We start from the raw sequence: 24,551 nt of genomic DNA on the forward strand, positions 1-24,551 counted from the left end.
GAGCTCATTAGCATTTAAAGGTACAGACACAGAAACAGCCTGTTCTCAGCAGAGCTCATTTGAGCAACTTTTAGACAGCTGAAGTTCAGGACCACGGATGGGTTTGGGGGCAATGCATATCAAATACAGTGTTGTTGGACCTCTGACAGCTGTGTGGAATTGATGAAAATCAGTATAATATGGGGACCTTTAATCAATTTCATAATGTTAACTTTTACTTCCCAAAGCATGGTCCTCTCTTACAGCTCACCCAAAATGAAGATTCAACTGTAGACTATATTGCATCCCCATACCACTGTAATATCTTGCTGCATGTAGGATGCCCTCTAATGAAACGTTCAAGCAGGAAGCAGCTTCCCTCACACCGGTTTGGAACATTTAGTGGTGGAGTGTGTTCCCTCCTTCGTTATTGTGCTGCATATTAATTTGAGGCGAGTCGGCGTACCTGCTGAGTTTATGTCTCGGCTCTGTTTCTCATTACCATTCCTGCAGAGCGCCGCTCGCCCCTTGCATTATGTATAGCTCGCTAATGTTTAGCTTCCGTCTTCTTTGTGGTCTAACGTGGGTTTTTAATCGCGCTCCCATCCTTAATGTTTTCTTTTTGGATTCACTCCCAAGCACAGCTTTTTCTCTCAAAGGAAACTTTAATGCAAGCGTAAACTTATTCATTTTAGCAGGAAAGAGAGTGTTACGTTAGTGTGAATATCTCATGGCATTGAGGAGCTTTGTGATGCCTGCAGCTCTAACCCAGAAGAGGATGGCCCTGCATGGTCATTTAAAAATACTGGAAGACTTCCATATAATAGATAAACTTATCATAGAGTGCAATATTTTCATTACAGCAAATCAAGACTGAATATCGTGGGAGAATGCCTGTCACTACACCTACACACAAAATAATGTTCATGTGTCGCATTTTAGGGGGCATGAGCACATCGAGTGCATCGGGAACTAGATTTAAGGATTTACATGTTTCATCACAACAGTCTGCTTCAGGGTATTGAGGGACAAGAACAACTCCACAGGCATTAAATGAGGGATAAGACACAGGTGTCCTCACTCACATTTACATATTGTAGGAGAAGCTCTTAAGCATTTAATAATCACATTAGAGAAATAGTTGTACAGCGATCAAAAAAGGGAGAAGCAATATATCATAGATATTATAATAACAGAGAACGACGGCCTGAGCAGATTTGGTTTGTCCATCCTGGGCTCCCGTAGAAACATGGCGGCGTTAACAGACATTTATAGTCACCAAAGTTTCATTTTTTGGAAGTAAATCCCCGTGAATGTCAAACTTTGAATTCCCAGAAAAGTGTTCAGCGAACCTCGCAGCTTCAGGAAAGGAAGGTCGTGGCAGCCGCACTCAACTCAGCAGAAATGTCCTCCACTCAGCAAAATCACTTGGGCTCCGTCCAGAACAGCCTCCGGTCCTTTTTCTTGATAAAGTCAACCCTAACAGGAACGAGCATGCAGTCCATCACAGCACAAGGGCGAAGAGGACACACCGCTGTGATTGAAAATGTGAGATTATACAACATAAAAGATGTGGAAACAAGAAACACAGGACAACCATCATAATAATGATAATAATTTATTTATTCAGGTAGAGGAAGAGTCTTTGGCAGTGAAGAACACAGGAACCGAGGGTGATTTAAGAACGTTTTAAAGTGAAGTGCTGCCCGGAGACGAAAGATCGGCCCACCCAGACCAGTAAAACCAGTAAAACCAGACCGAGGATCGATAACTGGTCGCACAAGTTGGCACGATAGCATGTTAAGATGTGCAGCAGTGGGCTATAAGTGAAGGGGGGGGTCTGTTGGTGATGAGCATTTACTGACGTGACGAGGCGTTTTGGCTTTTTTAAGTGACGTGTCCCCAAGTGAACATTTCCACGTGTATCACTGTTAAAATCTGCTACTGGCTTCGTTTTTCTGTTTTTTTTTCTCCACTTGTTAACGTTTACTTCATCCCTCTCCAACCTGGCAAACATTTCTGGCCTGAATTGTGTTACAAGAAACATATAAAAAGCAACAATTACAACCCCTCCCCCCCAAAAAACATTTAGTGAAGAGGGAGAAAACCGCTGACAGAGCGGTTCACTCTTCTATATTCACATTGGCGTCTCCTACCAGCTGACAAGTGCAACTCTATATTTCATATAATGAAGGGCAAAGAGGTACAAGTATGCATCAGTTTGAGACACTTTGGCGTTTTCCATTCCAGCAAGTCACTTCCCTCCTCCTCCTCCTCTCTGTTCTTATTATATTTATATATATATATATTTATATATATATATAAATATATATTTTTTAAAGTCTGAAAATGTGAGGACGTGAGGGAACGTCTTCCTGGATTACAAAACGCCACCGATTTCATCTCGACACCCTAAAGATAAGGGCAGGTAAGGCCATATAAAAGAAGTTGCCGTGGACTTGTTAAAACCAAGTTAGGGAACCAATCAGAATGCAGGAAACATTCGTCACACAGCTCATAACACGAGAAGGGCTGAACACACACACGGTGCACACTGTGCAGGTAAACTCGCCCAACGAGGGGGGAAACGACCACGTCACAGCTCCCGTCAATTAATCAATTCATTAATATCATTGAGAAATACTATCAGAGGTCCATTCATTCATCGATAAGGCACCGGGACGCTCCGGTCCACTTCTCCTTCTGTTCCACCGTCCGTCTTCTCTTTCTGCATTCGTCACACTTGTATTACTTAATATTCAGCTACACACACATCACAGGACAAACAGAAGCTCATTCATCATCAGAATACTGTTGGAGGTCAGGAGCTCGGCTGCTCCCATCACATTGTGCAAAATCCTGTCGGTGTAAGCAAATGAGGCCACTAGGGGTCGCTGTTTCGCTCCGTCACAGGCATTACTAGTCGAAAGTCCCACTGGCACAGCAGTCAGTCACGCTACACATCCCTGTCCCATGTTAAAGGCTGGGCAGAGGACTGAAGGGGGGGTCAAAGTTCAGGGTGAGACTCAACTGGCAAGATAAGAGTCAACATGGAGCTCGTAAAGAGTCTGAAAACATCTGCTCCTTGAATCCTCCAGAGCTCCTCATCCATTCACCCCCCCAGCCTCTTCATCCAAAAACCCAAACCGCTCAGTGGTCCAGTCCGGGGTCACAGCGTGACCTTGCTGAGTCTCAGAGACAGGCTGGAGCGGTGCTGGGCGCGAGGCAGCGTGGAGCTGCAGCGGCTTCGCAGCTGGACCGGCCGACTCGCCGAGCCTCGCACCCGCAGCAGGAAGTCGAAGTTGGCCGAGGTGTTCATGGCGTAGTAGACGTTGCCGTTGTCCGGGATCACCAGTTCTGAACGGAGATAAGGAAGGGCAGAAATGATGAGTCTGAAGCCCTTTCTATTGGGTTGCTACTATTAAATACATGTGTGGAAATATAAGATATACTGTATATAAGTCTTCTATCTGACTGTATACTTTGGAATGTCCTTGTCTTATAGTTTCACAGCAAATCCCTCCAAAAAAAGGTGAACATGACTCATTGTAAAGTAAGTAGATGGTGTATTTTTACCTCTCTCCTCAGAGATGACTTGTACCAGCTCGTATCCCTCCTCCGGCTCCAACTCCAGGTTGTGCTTGGCCATGGCTCTAGAGACCACGACCGGAGTCTTGTCTTGATTGGTCAACTATTTAGGGGAAAAAATAAATATGACTCATACAGGAAAGTCACCATGTAAAAATGTAAACAGCATCTCACTCTCTCTCTATTTACCAGGATGCTCTTGTAGAGGTTCCCGTTGCCGTGCTCCAGACTCACTCTGATGATGCATGCGTCTTGGGCCTGGGTGTTGTACGCCGGGCTCTGACCCGGGGAGACGGGCGACACGGGGATGAGGGAGATGCAGCGTCTGTGGGTGCAGGGCGGTCCGGGGAGCGGGGGGGACGCCGGGGTCACGGGGACGCTGGCTGTCGACGAGCTGGTGTCCATGGAGTGGAGCGAATTACAAGAGGAGGATTCTGATAGCTGAGGAAAACCAGAAATAAGCAGACGTTACATACCAGAAAACAAAACCAGAGCTGGGTTTCCACAGATGAACCAGAATCTGAGATCCTTCTTTGGAGGCGTTTGAGGGGAAACGAGACTTGGAAGTACTGGAGAAGAGTTGTTTTTATACAAAGTTAAATATGAGTCCCAGAGTTGGATTTTAAATTTTTTTAAATCTCAAATATTCCATCAAAATTATAGCTTTTGTATGCAACTTGTGTAATAAATGTGTGTTTTGTCATTTTGTTTGAGCAACATCAAATAATCCTAGATGTGAACATGTCTTGATAAATGGAAAAAGGACATAAATGTTATGTTTTCCATAATTTGGGGAGTTGTCAGTTCATCTAATGGTATGTGATTTTGTGGCTATGAAAAATTACCTCATTACCATATTACAGTTGAAGTTTTACAACATCTTGCTTTTTTGTGTGCAATTTTAGTTATTTAGAGCCAAAAAAAATCCCAAAATGCTAGATTCTTTTTAGATATTTAGTGAAGAATGTTTTCTCTTCTACCCCAAAGGGTCCAAAGAGTAGATTAATACCACTGTAGGCCTCAGACCAACATATTGTCCCAAAGAGAGACCACTATGACCAGCTTCCTTCACCTTGTTCTGCTGGGATTCGGAGGTGTGAGCGGGGCTGAGGCCCTCGCCGTCCGACGGGCTGCTGGAGTCACTGGAGGACACGCTGACCGAGTCCATGCTCTCCCCTGAGCTGCCAGTAGGGGGCGAGCGTGGCGTCTCTCTGACTGGAGAGCTGGCTGTGTTGCTGTCTGGCCCCAGAAACAGCCTGAAAGAGCAGCGGAAGTCAGTTATTAGATAATAAAATAGGTCACGGCAGTTCCAGGCTTAAATATCACAGCGGGACGGTACTTCATTCTCTGACATTTGCAAACTGACCCTCCTCCATTAGCTCTCATTAACATCTCATTCCTGGATGTACTCACAGGCTCAGTCTCTTCACCATGCTTTTCCGAGGCTTGGGAGAGGTCGGGCTGCTGTCACCGAGACCTTCAATCTCACAGGACAAGGCGTAGCTGCAAGAGGGAACATCCATAATAACCCTTAGACATCATAAAACATTGGCAAGAGGAAGAGAGAAGGGTAAAGAAAAGTCAGAGAGGACGAGAGAAGGAGGGAGGGACGATCAGTTCACCGAGCAGAAGCAATAGATCAGTGGGGGAGTGGAGGAACGGCATGGAAGGAGAAAGGATCTTCTATTGTGTGATGGGGAACAATGGCTCCGACAGACCGTGAGCTCGCTTGTGTTCTAATGAGAAAGCAGCAGTACCTCTCCTCCTCGCTGAGCTGAGCCTGGCTCTTAAACCAGCGGAGGAAGGCCGGATCGGCCGCCAGGCAGTAGCTGTTGCAGGCCGACTGGAGCAGCTTGATCTGAGCGATCACCTCGAACTCCTGGGAGGAAAATGAGCCGCGACGTTAGATCGGGGGTCCGCTTCAACAAAGAGAAAAGGTGTCGTAGGATAACACTGCACTCACCCTGCGTCTCTTCTCGAAGTTGTTGAGCCCACCCTGCGGAGGACACAAAGAGCACGCTGTCAGAACGCTGCACATCACATTCCGGCGGCTGCTTAGACAAACAGCGTGAGGTGGAGCGAATTCCTCACGCACTCATGGAAACTTACGTCCTGCTTCCTGACAGATAGACTCTCACATCTGCAGAGCTCAACTCGCAGACACATGCTGTCAAACACACACACACACACACACACACACACACACACACACACACACACACACACACACACACACACCCACACACACACACACACACACACACACACACACACACACACACACACACACACTCGGCAGGTGGTTCTGGAGTTTTTACCTCCACGAGGTCAGGGAGGGCCGTGTCCAGCATGGTCAGGTCGGTTAGGAAGGTCCCCAGGTACGGTATGGTTCCCTGCATGGCTCCCTGTGGAGAGAGACGTTCAGATCAATAAACACATTTAACACATGGGATTTACAGACGCCGTTGTGGGCGTTTGTATAATACAAGCTTAATTACAGCACTGTGTCTAGTCTAGTCTTTGTCTCAAGCTATCATTTTAGTTTTTATTCGTTTTAGTTTTCTATTTTAGTCTAGTTCTAGTCAAAGATTGTATTTAGCCAAACCCATTCAACAATTCAAACAAGGTTTTCTTATTATTATATTAAGAATACATCCATTCCAGACATTTTCGTTGCGTCTCGTCTCATTTTCCGATATTTAGTCATCATTTTGGTTAACGAAAGCAACGCTTCTCTACAGGGAATGTGTTGTTTGAAGTGATGAAGCTCGGTTTTAGGTCTCTTTGGGGGAAACTAAAGTCCCACTTGTCTGGCGTTTGTTGCAGAAGCTGTTGGTTCGTCGTTGTCTCACCATTTCCTTCTGCAGCTGCAGCCTCTTGTGGGTGCGTTTCTGGTGCTCCTTGGCACAACTCTCCAGACTGGCAAACTTAGACGTGCCTTCCTGTAGAACAAACCAAAAACTATGAGACCTCCAGATTCTCAACAGTGAAGCAAAGAGAGAAATGAGAGTAACATGTACACAAACCAAGTTCCCATTTTCCTCAAATATTAAAGGAGACATGCTCATTTTCAATTCCTCCTTTTATTTTGAGTTTTTTCTAGAACATGTTGACACGCTTTAAATGCTCAAAAAACACAATATTTTAGATCATATTGCCTGTCTGAATATACCTGCATTCACATTCTGTCTCTTTAAGCTGGAGCTCAAAATTTGAGAAAAAATGTAGTGACTTGGTTCTCAGAGTCTTTAAATATATATAATATATATAGAAATGCCCTAAATATAGCACTAGGACCTGCTCAAAATAAAATAAAACACAGAACTCTCACTGTCTCCATTACGCAACGTAAAAATAAATAATATAATGAAGCTCACCCTCATGAGGAGCTCTCGGCTGGTCAGGTAGTTGTTGTGATCGGAGAAAATGTCCGACAGTTCCTCAAACGTCTGCATGCTGTCTCTGTGGGGAAAGACTCTGGTTAGCTCAGGGAAACGGAGATCTCTGACCTCTCTGACATGTCAGAGAGGTCAGAGATGTCAGAGATGTCAGAGATGTCAGACATGTCAGACATGTCAGAGATGCTGGTCCTCCTGCCGGGACGTACTTGTTCACGCAGGCCCACGCTCTCTTCAGCCGGTACAGCGGGTTGGACTGCAGCGCCGACACGATGGCTCGCAGGGACGAGAAGTTTTTGCGTATTCGACATTCCTGTTGGAAGACATTAAGAGACGAGGACGGTCACGACGTGTCCCAGCCTCACGGTGGGTTTATACAGGATCCTGTGTGTTTGTGTGTGTGCCGACCTGAGCGATGTCTATCCAGCGCTGGATGACCCTTGCCCTCACATGCGGTCTGATCTGCCGGTGCTTCAGCACGGTGCTGACCACGCAGGCCGCCACGGCGTTGAACTGCGTGATGGTGGCGCGGACGGTGGGGGCGCTGTGCTTGTTGTGCTTCTTGTCCCTCTGAGACCAGATGGAGCCCAGGCAGTGGTGGGGCACCACCTTCTTGAACAGCAGCTGCAGCAGAACAACGGGCTGATGTTAGAAACCTTTCCCCTACGTGCACGCCGCCGAGCACGCCCCCCTTCCACCTCCCTCCACTCACCGCATCCATGTAGGTCAGCTGCTCGGCCACCAGGTCGGCGTCAAACGACACAAAGTCCTCCTGGACCTCGATCTCCACTTCGTCCTCTTCCCCCAGGCAGAAAGAACTGTTGCCGTGGAAACCAACTGAAAGCAGGCAAACACACCAGTTCCACTTTGAGAAATTTGATCCAACTGCACGTTATATAACGTAGTACTCGTTGCTTGTTTCTACGTACTGGCACTTTAGTATTCTGCACTTTGTATCTCTGTTAACGTGTTCTTGTGAAATCCTCTCTGTACTGATAGCGATATATGCTGCACTTTCTTCCCACTAATGTACTTATTGTGAGTCGCTTTGGATAAAAGCATCTGCTAAATGTAAATGTGCTCGTTATAGCAGGAGGTTAACGAGACAGTCTGTTAGTTACCGTCGCCGTCGTCCATGCCGGCCTGACTCTGCAGCTGCTCCAGCAGACCCTCGGCCCGGCGGAGAGCCTCCGAGCCTGGCACCGTCCTGCGCAGGTAGTCCATCAGTCTGTGGAGGCACGGGTAGTCGGGCGGCTCCTGGAAGTCTTCAGGACACTGGTCCAGCCAGGCACGCAGGATGGAGGCCAAGGCACTGTGGAGACAGCATGGAAGGTGTGAGGAGGAGCTGGCAGTGAGAGAAGGACGTTATGGAACAGCAACCAGAATGTTTCTCACCTTCTGATGGCTCTGCTGCCTTCAGAGCCTTTGCATCTGCCTGCGTCTTGCTCATTTTCCTCCACACTTCCATATCTTCCCAAAAAGAGACAATAAGAGAGAGTGCATATTTAAAAAACACTCAAAACGTGAAGGTGCATTATTTTAGCCGTGAATGCAACGCTTCCTCCACCTGTCTAGGAGCAGCTGCAGCACCGTCTGCGTGCTGGCGAAGGCCCTGTAGGTGGACAGGAAGATGGAGGTGTAGGTGAGGTCGTTGTCTCCGAACGCCGTCAGCAACGTCTCCACCAGGCGCTCCAGCGTTCCGGCGCGGATGCTTCGGATCTTGCAGGTCTCCAGCTGGCTGACCGTGTGGCCCGGAGGCAGCCGATCCCCCTCCGCCTGAACACAAACAGCACAACGGGTATTTTTAACATTTTTAAATCACAGGAGTGGAACAACTTATCAGAAGAGAAAGACGGAGGGGAGGAAACGCCACAGACAATCACAACCTATATTTAATAGCCATTTCTCCAGATGTGTCCGACCATTGTGTCCACGGGGAAATAGGGAGGAGAGTGGGGAGAGGAGGTGGCACAGACGTGAGGGAGACCTTGGTGAAGTTAGCACACTACAACAGGAAACGCTCCAATCTGCTTCTAATCACAGCCGGGCCCCTCCTCCCCCCGTCCCCCCAGACAAAGAGGAGGACAGCCAAGTTCTCCCACCACTCCCCTCCGATAAGGACCCAGCACTCCGAGAAACACCGGGACTTATCTTATTACCGCCGGACACTCAAACCCAGGTTTAACCAGCAGTTCTGCAGCAGGACACACACCGACTGTAAACACACAAACCCACTGATTGCACAGTAATAACTGTTGTTCACTGACAATCGGCTGTTTGTAGTAAACAACCCCCCCCCCCCCCCCCCCTCTATTCTACTTGACTCAATAGACAGTGTATAAAGCACCCACGTTGTTGTAATTAGCCTGAATACAGTTGTCAATACATCAACGCAGTCTTAAATCCAGTCTTCTTCTGTGCCAACCCCGACGCCAAGCAACCGACAACACGGGATTCTTTTTTCTCTTCTTCTTCTTCCTGTAAACAAAGTCAGAAACTAAAGAGAATGCCCCTAATTGGCCCTTCTGTGCTGTATAATAACACACTGTACAACGTGTTATTATGCTGATATAAACAGCACAGTGGAGGAAGCAGCAATGCTTCATATGCACAACTCAAGGAAAAGCCTTTAATACCCCCCCCCCCCCCCCCTCTTTTTTTTGTCATACCAGCGTTTTTATAAAACACGGCTGTACAGGGAGCGAGCACTTTTGCTGGCAGCCCAGAGACTCAGGAAATCACATGCTTTGGCTGAACGGTGCAGGTCTGGTGAAGAAGTGTCGTCTGAACCGGGAGATTAAACTGTTAAAAACAACAGAGACGCCCCGCTATCGAGAGACAGATTAAGTTCTGTGTTTTTATGACGAGCAGCCTGCACACAAGAATGCTTCTCTAAAAACCATCCAAACGGCGGAGACGGCTCCACCTCGGTGTGTAAATCAGCGGTTCGGCAGCAGGTTAAGAGGCTGGAAAAAAGCAGCATCAGGTTCTCATTTGTGTGATCTCTCTGCTTTGAAAGGGCGACTCACCCCGAGCCATCTCGCTCCCTTGTTGGCCGCCTGCTGTATCTGAACCCTCTTCAGCGTCACGTTGTAGATGGCTCCTTCCTCGACTTCCTCCCCCCAGTCCTGCACCGAGCTCTGCAAGCAGAGGAGAAAACGTTAAAAAAAAACACAACAAATGTCCTGCAAATAAGTGCAGGCTGTGTATCATTTCAAATGAGCAAAATAGGAACTGACATTTTTGGAAACATCTGTGAACAAAAGCAGAAGGATGTATCAGGAATTTAAAAAAAAACACAACCAAAAGCACTCAAACAAACTGTTAATAGACGGACTAAAGTGCAGTAAAACATCAAGAAGGACTGACTCCCCAACCCCCACCTCTGCAGCCTGCCAAACCTCCCTCCCCGTCTTTTACTCCCTCTGCTGCTCCCCATCCATCTCCTTCACCTCGTCCCCTTTCTCTGGGAGGTGAAGTCAGAGCTGGACTGCTTTACTGGGAGATAAGAGCCAGAACGGAGGGAGTCTCTCAAACAAACGGCTTCATAAAACAAGACACGTTGATACGTCTTTGTCTGCCCGTCTGAGGACTTTCTACGAGGCGAGAGAGGCCGATTACTAAACCACACTTCTAATAGACGTGCTGCTCATCCTGCTGCGTATGTCTGTCTCTGGTTGTAAATCACAGCGAGGCTCACAAACAAACAGGGAAATCAAAATACCAACAAAAATAAAACCTCCTTGGAGTCGGAGAGATACGCTGAGACATCAACACACGGAGACAGAGACACAAACAGAGACACGAGAGAGACCGGCCAAATATAAACACCACGCATGCAGCATGATGGCCAAGTCCACACACACACACACACACACACACACACACACACACACACACACACACACACACACACACACACACACACACACACACACACACACACACACACACACACACACACACACACACACACCGAGGCCAAGATCACTCTCACTCGTCGCCACTCTCATTTACACAGCTCAATGGCAAAGTCCACACTACAGAAAGGGCTGCCAGGAAAGAGGTCGAGGGTCAAAGTCGCCGTTAACAGGCTGAATGGACGATCCTGGAGGCCGGTGGCTCTCAGCCAGAACCGGGCCGGCTTTGGGTTTGAACAGAATCATGTGATGCCCAAATGAAAAGTATTAGTAAGTAAGTTATTGCACGTCACAAACAGCCGACCCCGTTCAGCAACGTGTCTTAAGGTCAGCGACTCAGCACGGACATATCTCATTCCCTCTCTCTCTCTCTCTAGCTGCTGGCTGGGAGACAGATAAATACATCAGCGCATGAGTCATGCAGTCCACACACACACACACACACACACACACACACTCCCAAAACAATAGCGAGAGGTCTCTGTGCTGGCCGGCCTGGGATGCTGAGTTCACAGTCTGCACACACAGCCTGCTTTTTGTCATCCACAGAACTGGAGATGTTTTTCAGAGCAGGGCTCCCCCCCCCCCCCCCCCCCTCTCTCTCTCACACTCTCTCTCTCTCTCTTTAAACTGCTCTGCTGGTTTTGTGCATCAAGTTGACGGCTTGAAATGAAATAAAGTTCCATGAGCTTCATGAAGAAGTGGGAAGCAAAGCAGTCACTCTGATATTTCTAGCAGAGAATCCATTACACAGCAAGATAGGGGTGTTAACAGAGAGCAGTCCAATGGGCCCCTGGAGGCCCCTGTAAACAGGAGATGGGCTGTTTACTCTCTGCAACTAACGTGGATACTTCATCAAGAAGATGCTCAAGGAGGGGTACTAAGGAGAGCCAGCAGGAGCCTTCCCAGCTCAGATAGGGCTGATCCACTGTGTGAAACAAGACTCCCAAGACAACAACAGTTGTGTTCACATCGTTGCTTTGGCTTTTGTGTGTCCAGGCCTGGACGCAGCTGGGACCCGCGGGGAGACACCGATGGCCCCGCGGAGAGACACCGATGGCCCCGCGGAGAGACACCGATGGCCCCGGGCCTCGCCGATTGTTCCCTCGCTGTTTCGCTGCGGGCCCCCAGACAAAAGTTTTCATATCCACCATCAGGGAGGGGAGAGCTAACGGATCGGGTTCATACTCTGGCAGAGTCGGCAGGGGACTTTTCCTTTTTTTTTTATATTACCCCCCCCCCACACACACACACACACACACACACACACACGTTCCCAAACTTTGCGCGACATCTTTACGCACCAACGAAGTAGGTTAAACTGGATTTAAACCCGATAAAACCAATTCAAACACAATGTTCCCCTCCTCCCCCTTCATCCACTACTTTCCCAAGCCTCCAACCCCCCCTTCTTTTCCTCCCCACCCCCTTTCCCCCCCCCTCTTCCAAACCACAACCCCAACAACAGAGCTCAGGATGGAAAAGCGTGAGAGGCTTTCTTTTTGTTGTTGTTTTTTTTTACCATTTTACTTTTCCAGGCGAATTTCATGGTGAGCGTTTCTTTCATGATCCGGGGACAGCATCAGAGCTCGGGTATAATCCACCACAGAAGAAGAAGAAGTGCTCCTGTTTTAACAATCAAATCCAGGATCCGGATGAAAAAGAAACGCGTCTTCTCTTCTCCAAACACACTTTAGTCCGCTCGACTCGGAATCCTCCTCCTGTGTCTGTCAGCCGCAGGCTCTCCCCTCTTCTACTGAATGACCAAACCCCTCCTCCTCCTCCTCGCGCTCACAACAGTTCCGTTTAAGCTCCTCCCCCTCCTTCCCCTTTCCTGACTTCCATCACACCGACAACAGTGCGCGCGCTCAGACGCACTCCGTTTGCGCAACGATGACGCCGACTCGTCAAATCTCTTTCCAGTGAAAGTTGGAGCTCATTTTTTTAAATTTATAACTTATTTAATAATAATTAAAATACTATTTTAAAATAATTTATTAAGTCTGTATTGTGTGTTTAATTGTTAAAGGGCACCTGCTGGGGTCATGTGACATCACATTCATCACCTGTATGGAAATGTGATCCTATTCTTTAAAACACAACCTACATTACCCACAATGCAACTCGATGGCCTACAGGTGTTTTACGCCTCTAGCTGTAGCCTCAAGCCAGCTTCGATTCAATTCTATGTTTATATTTTACTTCCTGTTTCAATTATGCTTAATTTAACAGTTCCAGTTTCCTGTTAATGTTGAATTAATGCAGATTTTTTTTCATTTCCACACAGTGAGTCATACAGCTTATTAATTCAACACCGTCTCAGATCAGAGCTCAGGTATCTGTATGATCCCCACTCCACTACTGTGAGCTGATGTCGGCCTTCCACTTCAACACATCAGAGGTTTCTTTGGATGGTTTTCTGGCTTCACCTGTCTATTAATGCAACACAGACTCGTGCCGGCGGATGAAGTTGGGTGCTCTCGTGTGCGTGAAGCAGCTGCCGCCTCGCGGCTCCTGCGTGGGACAATACAAGGAAGGCCCTGGATGCCGTCACCAGCACTGTGCATTGTCAGTGACGAAGAGGAGGAGGAGGAGGAGGAGAATGGGTCGAGTGTGAGAACGGCCACACTGCTCCACTGTGAGCGTACTCCAACCGCCCACATGTGAATGTGTGAAGAAACGGGAAGATATGAATCAAGCCGACTCTGTGAGGAGTCCTTCTTGTGTACGGAGCTGCATCGTAAACATTTATCAAATGTGACCCAGCGCTGGTCCATTCAGTCAGCTGATGACATCACTAACTCCTGATCCAGAGTCAGGAGAACTCTTATTACCGTGCTCGCTGTCATCTGTGGGTTAACGTGACACGCCGACTCTCGTTACACTGACACGTAACCCCGACGTCACACTCAGCGTCACTGGCTGTCACACACACACACACACACCTCACACACACACACACACACACACACACCTCACACACACACATATAGACGAACCCCACACACACTCCGTCAGGGTTTCTCCGTGTGTCCATCATATGTTCTGTCAGGTTTTCTTCTCCTCATCTGGCCCAGCTCCAGTTCCCAGGCCGAGCTGCCCCGGTGTCCGTCCGGGTCTCTGGGGGCTCTGGGAAGCCCAGGGGGGCAGTGGGAAGGTCGCGGCCCCACGCGACCTCCCAGCTCAGCCCCCGGGGGGATTCTGGTGTCGGTCTCACAGTCGAAATGATGTCACAGCTCAGCGCAAACAACAAAAAAAGTGACAGCTGCTGCTCCGTCTGATGGATGTGCAGAGGAGTGCAAACATGTCTTTGACATGAGATCTTCCTCTGGAGTCCCACGGCCATTAACGTGTATTATTATCCTGAGGGGATCTAGAGGAGATCCTCGTAGGCTCAGGAGGCTCTGACGTCAGAGCTGCTTTGGTTTGGGAGTTTCAACATCTTGGAGAATACAGTATACAGTATTCAAGGCAGCTACCGCTCTGTTTGTCCACCAAATATCAAGCTTTTATCATCATGTCTCGTTTGCTTATTCTGTGCAAAACCCAAAGTTCAAACATGGCAACTTATATTGAGGACTTTTTCTCGACCTAACTAATCATCCATGTCAGCAAATCTACGAATGCTAAAAATGATTTAAAATGAAATGGGGTGATAATAGTGTTTTTACATAAATGAAGTCAGGTTCTTGTATTCTTTATAATCTGTGAAGCAACTCATAATGTTAGAGCAGCTTAGAAAACAACTTTCCTCAAGTATAAAGTTGTATAAAACAGACTTGAGTAAAATATAAGAATCCCAACATTCAAATATCTAATCTCATGTCTGGATATCCTGAATGTAAAAGTTAAAGAGAAAGTGAGGAAGGAGGATGAAGTCTTCGTGTTGCAGTATTAAAAATCTATCAAATATTGCACACGGCATTCCCAGCCAATCATCCATCACGTTGTCCTTTCTCTTGAAAGACTAATGATGTCATCACACTTGGAAAAGCCCTTGACGAGGGCAGAGCAGTTTTCTTTTGTAAAATAATGGGTTCCTGCCATTATTGGAACTTCCCATGCGCGCTCTTCTCTCTACAGTACAGACAGAGAGGGGACAAAAACAGGAGGAGCGCCGCCTCGCACTGTTATTGCACCACTGCGGGGGAAAAAAACGCACATTCCAGGAAATCTCCCACTTCCTGCCTCCAGCCTCCCGACTGCAACGGGCCTGCTGTCCTCATACCTGACCGGCCGGGGAGCTTCTCCGGCCTGGAGCCCGCTCAGAAACGACGGGAAGGAGAGGAGAGGAGGGAAAAAGGGATTCCTAAAAGCAAGTAGATTGAGCAGAAATGGAAAACCCACACAAGAGCACAATAATGGGGTTGGGAGGCAGCATGTGTGTTTACAGCCCAGATAAGAAGGTCACCTATCAGAAGAAAATGTAGGACACTGTTGAGATTAACTTGAAAGCGGCGTTATCTCGACTGTGAGTGTGGAGATAGAGAGAGTTCACATGCAGGAACCGACAAGACAAGCCAGGCCATCAGGACTGGCTTCCAGAGAAACCCTGATTTCATGTTCCAGAGCCAGAGAAAGCTCTCTTTTCAGCTGGAAACAAGTAGGAGGGGTCTGTCGTCTCATCAGCAGCGACTGGACTCTCCAGGGGGGGAAGTCACTGTGTCAAATTAACCACATCTGAACCAAATGTGTCATTTCCAAAAGCATACTGCCCAGTAGAGGGCAGAGTTCATAAACCGCTGTGTTTATCCAGAGTCAGCAGAGGTTTTTAAGCCGGACCAGGCCAGAGCAACAAAACCCGGGAGGTTGGCTTTATGGCACCGGTGTCCTGCTATAAAAACCCAAGAATGAGGTCATCAAAAGGAGCTTGGATGGATTGTTTGAGAGCAGAGAGGCCGAGGTTTACTTGTTATTGGATAGGTATTTAATGAGGCTGCAGATGAGCAGGTTTGTCTGTGGATACATAGTAGAAATAAAGAAGAAGAAAACAACTGTTGGATCAGGACACGCCCAGTCTCTCTCAGAACACACAGCTGCATTTTGCTTTTCTTCATCTTCAGTCAACTGAACTCTGAGTTCAAACAGCATTACAGCTCCGTCTGCCTCCCTCCTCCTCTCCTTCTCTTATGTCATCCCTCTACTCCCCTCAGATCTATTGTCCTGGCTGTTGTCGAGCTCTCCCTCCCTCCCCTCCCTCCCTCTCTTTCTCTCTCTCTCTCTGGATGGGTGACATCATTCGTTTTCCAGTAAAGTCCAGCTTCAGAGCACCTCTCCTCCTCCTCCTCCTCCTCCTCCTCCTCCTCCACGTTAAAAACACAGCTGACACACACTGAGATGTTTAGGCTATTAAGCAATTCTGAAACAGACTTTTTTTTTATTGTATAGCTGCCCCCGTATGGCTGGACCGTTGCATTAAAGCAAAGGATAATCTCTCCTCTCTATGATGACTCAGATGGTAGTTAAGGTGCTTTCAGGTGTCTCTGCATCGAGAAGAGCTACGATGAACTCCCAGCACACACACACACACACACACACACACCCCTTAATGGGGCCCCAATGCTACCCCCCCACCACGGATCTAAGCCCTGCTAAGCCTTGAATGAATCAGTCTGGACTGGCTCGGCTGTCTGTCTGACCCTCCCTGCTAATGAGAGGTGGACCATCTGTTGCCCAGCAGATACATGCTACCCTAAAGGTGTCTAAGAGACACAAAACAACCACAAAGATACACAAAACAACCACAAAGAGACACAAAACAACCACAAAGAGACATAAAACAACCACAAAAATACACAAAACAACCACAAAGAGACATAAAACAACCACAAAGAGACACAAAATGTCTACAAAGACACATAAAACAACCACAAAGACACATAAAATGACCACAAAGAGACACAACATATCTACTAAGATACACAAAACAACCACAAAGAGACATAAAACAACCACAAAGAGACACCGAATGTCTCCAAAGATACACATGCTACCCTAAAGTTGTCACATATGCAACAAAACCAGCATCAGTGAAGCCACTCACACGATTCAGAACGTGCCAAACTTACTTTCACCATCGCAGAGTTTCAGTTTTTATTTCGTGAAAGGGTTCTGACTCTACTGTGAGGGGAAAACGTCCCACCATTTAAGGCTAATTATTGTATTCTGAGGGGGTTTGAGGCTGCTGTCTGCAGGACCGTTACTCGACTGGATGCTTGAAGCACGTGCGTTGTTGGAAATGAAACTGCGTACAACAACACATGCAAAAAGAGGCAGTAGCACAATAACAAGCATGTTGCCGACCAACCAACCAACAGCAGTCCAAATAAAAAGATATTTACTCTGCCAAGTTGTAGTAAATCTAAAAATACATCCTGCTGTTTAACTTAAACAAATACAGGATGTGTTTCCTGCTCGAAAGGTCGTGTGCATCTTTGTTAATTATAGTGTTTGACCTCAGGAGTCATTATAGTTAGAAACCTCATATTAATACGTATCGTCCGGACAGCAGTGGCCTCAAGGTTTAAATGCCATACACACACACTCACACACACACACACACACACACACACGCACACACACTAATGCACACATCACAATGCCAGCTTGATCCTAGTCATGCGTCCTGGCTAATACTGCAAGTCCTGCCTGAGCGGGAAAAGGAGAGAAAGGAGCTGGTGTGTGTGAGTGTGTGTGTGAGTGTGTGTGCGTGTGTGTGTGTGCGTATGTGTGTGTGTGTGTGAGTGTGTGTGTGTGTGCGGGTCACAGAGCTGCTTGGCCATGAAAACAAACCAAATCAAAGACGGTGCCTCATGCTTCCCCACAACAACACACACCCATCTCCACGCGGTGCCATGTTTCTGCCCCAGTTCAGGGGTGGGGGTGAGGTGGTGTTTCTGCACTGCGACGTATGCTGGGGTGACGGGGACAATGCCCCCGCAGTATTGACTTTTCACACCAGATTCATGATGTGACCTAATTAGATCCCAAGATCCCGATCTGAAGCTCTACAGAGCTGCAGGCGACAGACAGCTTGACACGCTAAGAACATGTTGAAGTGGAGGAGAGAATGAAGACGGAGATTTAGTAGAAAAGAAAAGTGTGGTCGTGCAAATTGAAAAAGGAAAAAAGGACTGAAGTACATTAGCGTCCCACGCCTCTTGTGTCTTGCATTACCTTCCTTGTTAATCAATAACTGAATGGCTCTCTCTCAGCTGGGCCACATGCAACATGCAGATATTTCATAAAACATAACTGACATTAATTCACTTTCATATAGTTTTACAGGCATACAGAGCAGGTCAGGACTAGTCTTGGCCGGATGGATGAATCACTGAGCGATCATCAGAAACACATGACGGGCGAGGATGAAAACCGAAGGAACGCTGAGACGTCACCGAGCGTCAGCATGGAACGTGCACTTCTCTGTTCAAAAAGTCAAGAAAGAGGAAGGAGGAGTGCTAACTCAGCTTTCTTACTTTTTTCAATGGAAAACACGCCATCATCAACATTCTCCTCTTCCTTCGTCCCTGTTTTCTCTTTAAAAAACGACTTCTGCATTTCCAGCCAATGACCCGCTGAGGTTATTGAACTACGCTGCTGGTTATCAGGAGTCAAACAGGGTGTGAGGTAGCAGCGAATATCCCCTCCACTGGAGTGTTGATCGATCGGCCCACCCTTCCATTGCCTTGTTGCAGAGGGTGAAGAGTGTGAAAGAAGAGCCGGAGCGGTGAAATGCACCGTGTTAACCCGCTGAGTCGCCGCTGGATCCGTCAACACTCTCACTTCTGTGCATCTGGGTTCAAACGCGGTCACGTCCTTTGTTTTCCCCACTTGTGACACCGTCTTGCAACATCTGAATAAAATGCATTTGTTTTTCCCCCTGGAGTTTATTTTCTGTGATTTATTATCATTCATTTGTGTGGACAATCGAGTATGTTCATGTGGGAGACTCGTGCGTTTCTGATAGCGCCTGATATCTCGGCCCTCCTCCTCCACGTCTCGGACCTGAACTGTGGACCTGACAGCTGCCTTTAACCACACAGCAGGGTGATTGTAGCAAGCTAATCAGTCCAATTGCTGCCTTTATGACTGGCATGGTTTCATAACATCGTCTAGGGCGCCAAAAATGCTACCTGACGGGGGGAGTGAGGCACGTATGACGGCGGCAGAAGGCAAAGTCTCCTCCGAGCCAGCGATAGCCAGCTGTTGGACTGCCATCATAACAGGCGGAGGGGTCACGCATTTATTGCTTTTTATCACAAGACAGGATCAGCTTGTAACACTTGAAGTTCTATGATTATCCCCTGATGGTGCATTTGAACTTTATTGAAGGCACTTACCCCTCTGCATAATCACCCTTATTGCCCTCCAGCCGGAGCCGTGATGGGAATCACAAACTCTACACGGCGAAAACATTCACAGCGTTGAGGCTCGGACGCATGGAGCGATGCCTGTAAGCTGAGCCTCACTTTGGCTGCAGCATCCAGAGAGTCAGCCGCCTGCGAGCTAACCTCCAGCTTCTTATCCTTCGGGGAAAACAATGGGAGGAAACAGCGCTCTAAAGTGGAGGACACGTCAGCCAGGATGTGAGATAGGAACGATCTCCCAGCACTTTAGACTCACAACATACATACAAGCAGCTCAGTGGAATACACGTTCAGTTTGGGCTATTTCATGCAGATTCTGACATCAAGTTCTCATCAAGTTCTGACTCGGAAGAGACACCAAATGTCTACAAAGAGACACAAAATATCTACAAAGATACACAAAACAACCACAAAGAGACATAAAACAACAAACAAAGAGACACAAAACGTCTACAAAGAGACACAAAACAACCACAAAGAGATACAAAATATCTACAAAGATACACAGGACAACCACAATAATACACAAAACAACCACAAAGAGACACAAAACGTCTACAAAGAGACACAAAACAACCACAAAGAGACACAAAACGTCTACAAAGAGACACAAAATATCTACAAAGATACACAAAACAACCCCAAAGAGACACCAAATGTCCTCAAAGAGACACAAAATATCTACAAAGATACACAAGACAACCACAAAGAGACACAAAACAACCACAAAGAGACACAAAACAACCACAAAGAGACACAAAACAACCACAAAGAGACACAAAATATCTACAAAGATACACAAAATATCTACAAAGATACACAAAACAACCCCAAAGAGACACAAAACAACCCCAAAGAGACACAAAACAACCACAAAGAGACACCAAATGTCCTCAAAGAGACACAAAACGTCTACAAAGAGACACAAAATATCTACAAAGATACACAAAATATCTACAAAGATACACAAAACAACCCCAAAGAGACACAAAACAACCCCAAAGAGACACAAAACAACCACAAAGAGACACCAAATGTCCTCAAAGAGACACAAAACGTCTACAAAGATACACAAAACAACCACAGAGAAACAAAACAACCACAAAGAGACATAAAACAACCACAGAGACACAAAACAACCACAAAGAGACACAAATTGTCCACAAAGAGACCAAAAACAACCACATTGCATGAAAACAAATACAGTCAGAGAAAAAGCAGTGATGTTTGCTCCCTGGATTCGGGTTAAGGTTCGGGTTAGGGTTAGGGGTTAGGGTTAGGGTTAGAGGGGTTCAGGGCCTTGCAGCTTGGCTGTACTCAGGGGTCCGTTGTCTCATAATAACTCTAGGTGGGGTTTGGCGTCCTGCTCAAGGACACTTCAGCAGAATGGGTTTCTGACCGCGGCCTCCCTGCTCCCTAAATCTCAACGTGCCAAACAAACACCAAAAGTATTTTCACTTGAGCCTCGTTAGCACACGTGCGCGCATGCAAACAATTAGCCACAGCTTAGCCGGAATAAGCCGCCGCTGTAGGTCATTTTCTGGTAAATCGCTCGGCAACAAGGAATCAGCGAACCGGCGGACGAACGGAGTGGAGGTCAATAAACACACGACACCGACGTGATGTGAGATGCTGACACATATAAAGTCATCAAGGGGTTTTGGTTCTGAAGTAAAGTGAGTAATGCCTCTTCTCTGAACTCTGTGGGCAGTCAGCAAAACTGGACACACACACACACACACACACGGTGTGACCTATAATAAGCGGTAGTCACAGTGAATTACCGATTTGCACAAGAGATCAGCTGTCATCCCGTCTGTGCCACCACAGTCTGGTTTGCGTCGACTTGTTGCATAAAATTTCAGTGAGTCGAAGTCAAGCAGAGGAACTGAAAGGCCATACGTTGAGAAATCCCAAACCCATCACTGATTGATCTCCGAGTTGGTTTCAAAATGACCCTGACTTACTGTACATCACAGGAAGTGGAGACGACCAGAACAGCTGCATTATGTTGTGACTTTAACACATATAAGACGACACACAAGCACTCTCCGTGTTTTCTCACAATCACCTCCTCCATCCAGTAGACAGACCTTGGAGGCGGAACAAACAGTGCACATCTCTAACTGTTTACAATTCCAAGCATCTTTTCTCTGAGCATTCTTTGCTCCAAAACACCTTCCATTGCTTTTCCATTCCCAGCCTTGAATCCCACCAAACAACAGACGGCACAGGAAGGTCACGGAGACGGAGGCCGACATCTGCCAGCTGATGTTTTAACAAGACAGGAACTCCCTGTGCTTCCCAGGATTATATATATATATGTATATATATATATTAGTAGTATAATGATTCATGCGATGCATCGATGAATCGATTGTCAGTCCTACCGATTCAACTAAATCGATCTGCTAAAATAAACAAATAGAATGAATCCCTTTGTCTTCACCAATAATCAATATAAATGTGTTAAATCTTATGAATTCTTAATTATGATTCATGTTTTAAGACTTTTAAGACACTCTCTCCCCTGCCAGCACGTAGCTGATTGAAAAATGTTCCAAATAACTGAGCAATATTTAATTACATTTTTGTATTCAGCATAAAATATTATGCAGGACTACTTTTTTTATAGAATAAATATGTTTAATAAGTAATTCTGTTTATTTGTTCACCTTTCAGAAGAATACAGATTATTGCATGTTTATTTCATGGATGTAGAATTTTGGTTAAAAGTTATTCAATCAAATCGAATCATTCCAAAAAACAAAGAAAAAAATTACTCCTTGAATCCGAAGCCAAAGATTCACACCCCTAATATATATATATACACACACACACACACACACACACACACAAACACACATGTACTGACCCAGTGGTGGGGGCTGCTCTCCGGGGAACGAGGCTGGTACCTCTGCAGGGCGACACCTCCGTCCCCCTCCGGCAGCAAGGTGCAGTCCAGGTCTGGGCAGTGGTGGCTGGGGGCCGAGGGCCAGGGCAGCAGGGTGCTCACGGGGTAGCGGGAGATCATGCTGACCCCCCGGACCACCAGGGGCGACAGGGATGGCAGGGCATACTGCAGTCTGGACGGCAGGGTGGATGGAGGCTTGGAGCTGGATGTAGGATGAGCTGTTCTCCTCCTCTCTGGTTGTGGACTTCAGCTGGGAGACGTTGTCCTCTCAAGTTGTCCACCTCAGTCTTCTCCCTTCCTGTTTCTCTCCTTCACTCCCCCACCACGTAAAGTTCCTATCTCCTCTTCTCACTCTTTTTTTCTTCCTCTCTCCTCGAGCGTGAAACTCGTCCTGCCAGCAGCTCTCGACCACACGAGTGATTAAAGTCTATTGTCCCTCTCTTTCTCCTTCTCCCTCCTTCTCTCTCTCTCACCCCCTACATTCATCCCAGCCAGAAGGGGAGGAGTTATAACTCGGTGGCCGAGCCCCCCCTCCCCCTCCTAAAACTGACTAAGGAGAGTTTGACTGAAGAAAAGGAAAGAAAGACAGGAAAGCTGAGAGAGAGAGGAGGATGTTATGGAAGAGGTTCTAAGAATGACTAACAATAGCAGATATTTTCCATGATGGACGGACTTCAGACCTCTTTATGTCCAAACTGCACTCATTGAAACTCTTATTCTCCTTGTCATTGTTGGATTTTTCCAGAAATCATCTTCAAAGCATTTAAAAAAAAATGTTTTTTTGTAAATGTTTCATTATAAAAACGTGAAACAGGAACTTAACAAGTTGAGCTGTTTAAATGTGGCTTCATGAAGTTACTGATTCAGCTCTCTGTGGAGCCGTACGGCCTGGTGACATCTGTGACAGCAGCAGAGCAAAGGTCAAACCATAATAAATGTGTAACAGTTATGGATGTGTGTGTGTGTGTGTGTGTGTGTGTGTGTGTGTGTGTGTGTGTGTGTGTGTGTGTGTGTGTGTGTGTGTGTGTGTGTGTGTGTGTGTGTGTGTTTGAGTTCAGGCTACGAATAAGAACCAGTCATGTGTAAAAACACTGCAGTTGCTGAGGAGAGGATTATCTGGGACCAAGCAGTGCTCTGACACACACACACACACACACACACACACACACACACACACACACACACACACACACACACACACACACTGTAGATTCAGCAGTTAATGTTGTACAAAGGGTGAAGAAAGTTGCGTTGCCTCATGTGTAGTCAGACTTGCATCCTGTTTTCTCAGGTAAATAAACAGCCAATAGAAAAACAGAAACATCCGGCCAAGTTGCTGCTTAGCAGAAAGACGGAGTATTTCCATTTTATACTACAGTTCAGAGGGTGATATTGTACTTCCAACATACTTATTTGTCAAGTAAAGTCACAGGACATAAAAACACATATGATGAAGTTTACAATTGTTTAAGATAAAACCAGTAATTATAAATCTTTTTTTCTTGAGGCTCCTTACAAAGAAGAAAAATCCCCATCTAAACTATCTGAATAACTGTTCTCGGCCTCAATATATCAGATAAAATATTTCACAAAATAATCAAAGATAACAAAAGATAGAGATTAAAAAAAAGATGGATACAGATCTGTGTGTTTTCTCTCTTTAAATGAATCATCCTGTGATTCATCGACAACGAGCTCCAGCTGTAAAAGTCGGTTTACATGCTGTTGCATCAATATGAGCGATCTGATCCGTCGCTTTAAATGCAGGCCTTTTTACTTGCAATAACAATATTAATGTACACCACTGTGCAATGTCAACAGTTCATCCTATTTCATGTGCAATAATTCAGTCTGGCCATGCTTACATTTTTATATTGAGTTTACTTGTTTGTTATTGTTCTGTTTTGCCTCTTGCTGTCCTCTTCGCTGCTGTAATATTGTAAATCCCCCTGCTGTGGGACTAATATCAGCCTGGAGGGGATCATGCGTTAGGTTGTGTGTGTGTGTGTGTGTGTGTGTGTGTGTGTGTGTGTGTGTGTGTGCGTGTGTGCGTGTGTGTGTGTGTGCATGCCTGTGTCTGTCCACAGCTAATCTTGCATCCAACTGGACCCATCAGTCATGGATTCTGTGCACTTCCATGACTCTATACTCTCTTATGGTTGCAAGGCTGACCATTTGACTCCTCACACCGACTGCTTCAAGAGCAAAACAGGCATTTCCTGCAATCAGCTCGGCTAAAAAGAAACATAGTCTGTTGCAAACCACCTTCTGGCCTTTGTCCCGACATCCATAGGAAAGATTGCTCTCATTTTTAATTCGACACCTGATATTATGATTATGATATTATGATCCACTAAAGCCGGGAGGGACAATTGAGGGAGAT

General features: G+C 46.6%; 2 protein-coding genes across 3 annotated transcripts in view; one reads left to right on the forward strand and one right to left on the reverse strand.

The window, feature by feature from the left end:
- Nucleotides 1-24,551, forward strand: part of LOC311014931 (AN1-type zinc finger protein 5) — an 89,239-nt gene that overhangs the window by 20,259 nt on the left and 44,429 nt on the right. The gene's annotated exons all lie outside the window — the stretch shown is intronic.
- On the reverse strand, nucleotides 1,582-22,554 carry rgl1 (ral guanine nucleotide dissociation stimulator-like 1). 2 transcript variants are annotated; one of them, XM_084011872.1, is made up of 18 exons: nucleotides 22,130-22,554; nucleotides 9,995-10,105; nucleotides 8,533-8,741; nucleotides 8,361-8,435; nucleotides 8,087-8,277; nucleotides 7,678-7,802; nucleotides 7,374-7,589; nucleotides 7,175-7,278; nucleotides 6,945-7,029; nucleotides 6,420-6,509; nucleotides 5,886-5,972; nucleotides 5,531-5,563; nucleotides 5,325-5,446; nucleotides 4,981-5,070; nucleotides 4,640-4,823; nucleotides 3,757-4,008; nucleotides 3,556-3,670; nucleotides 1,582-3,336 (listed from the first exon to the last, which is right to left on the reverse strand). In XM_084011872.1, exons 1-18 carry the CDS (start codon nucleotides 22,286-22,288, stop codon nucleotides 3,149-3,151), a joined length of 2,436 nt encoding a protein of 811 aa, XP_083867998.1. In that variant the 5' UTR covers nucleotides 22,289-22,554; the 3' UTR covers nucleotides 1,582-3,148. The 2 variants fall into 2 exon arrangements, with proteins under 2 accessions (XP_083867998.1, XP_083867999.1); XM_084011873.1 differs by lacking the exon at nucleotides 22,130-22,554 and adding an exon at nucleotides 12,408-12,627.

This window comes from Eutrigla gurnardus (assembly GCF_963514095.1).
Source record: "Eutrigla gurnardus genome assembly, chromosome: 6".
In the NCBI taxonomy this organism is placed as follows: domain Eukaryota; kingdom Metazoa; phylum Chordata; class Actinopteri; order Perciformes; family Triglidae; genus Eutrigla; species Eutrigla gurnardus.

What these genes read in the sequence shown, in the direction of transcription:
- rgl1 (XM_084011872.1), bottom strand. Translation starts at nt 22,288, where the DNA reads ATGATCTCCCGCTACCCCGTGAGCACCCTGCTGCCCTGGCCCTCGGCC. An exon ending in GCCGAGAGCTCCTCATGAGG is followed by an intron (nt 6,510 to 6,944) that starts GTGAGCTTCATT and finishes TTTGTTCTACAG; the next exon opens with GAAGGCACGTCTAAGTTTGC. An exon ending in ACTTCGAGAAGAGACGCAGG is followed by an intron (nt 5,447 to 5,530) that starts GTGAGTGCAGTG and finishes TTTTCCTCCCAG; the next exon opens with GAGTTCGAGGTGATCGCTCA.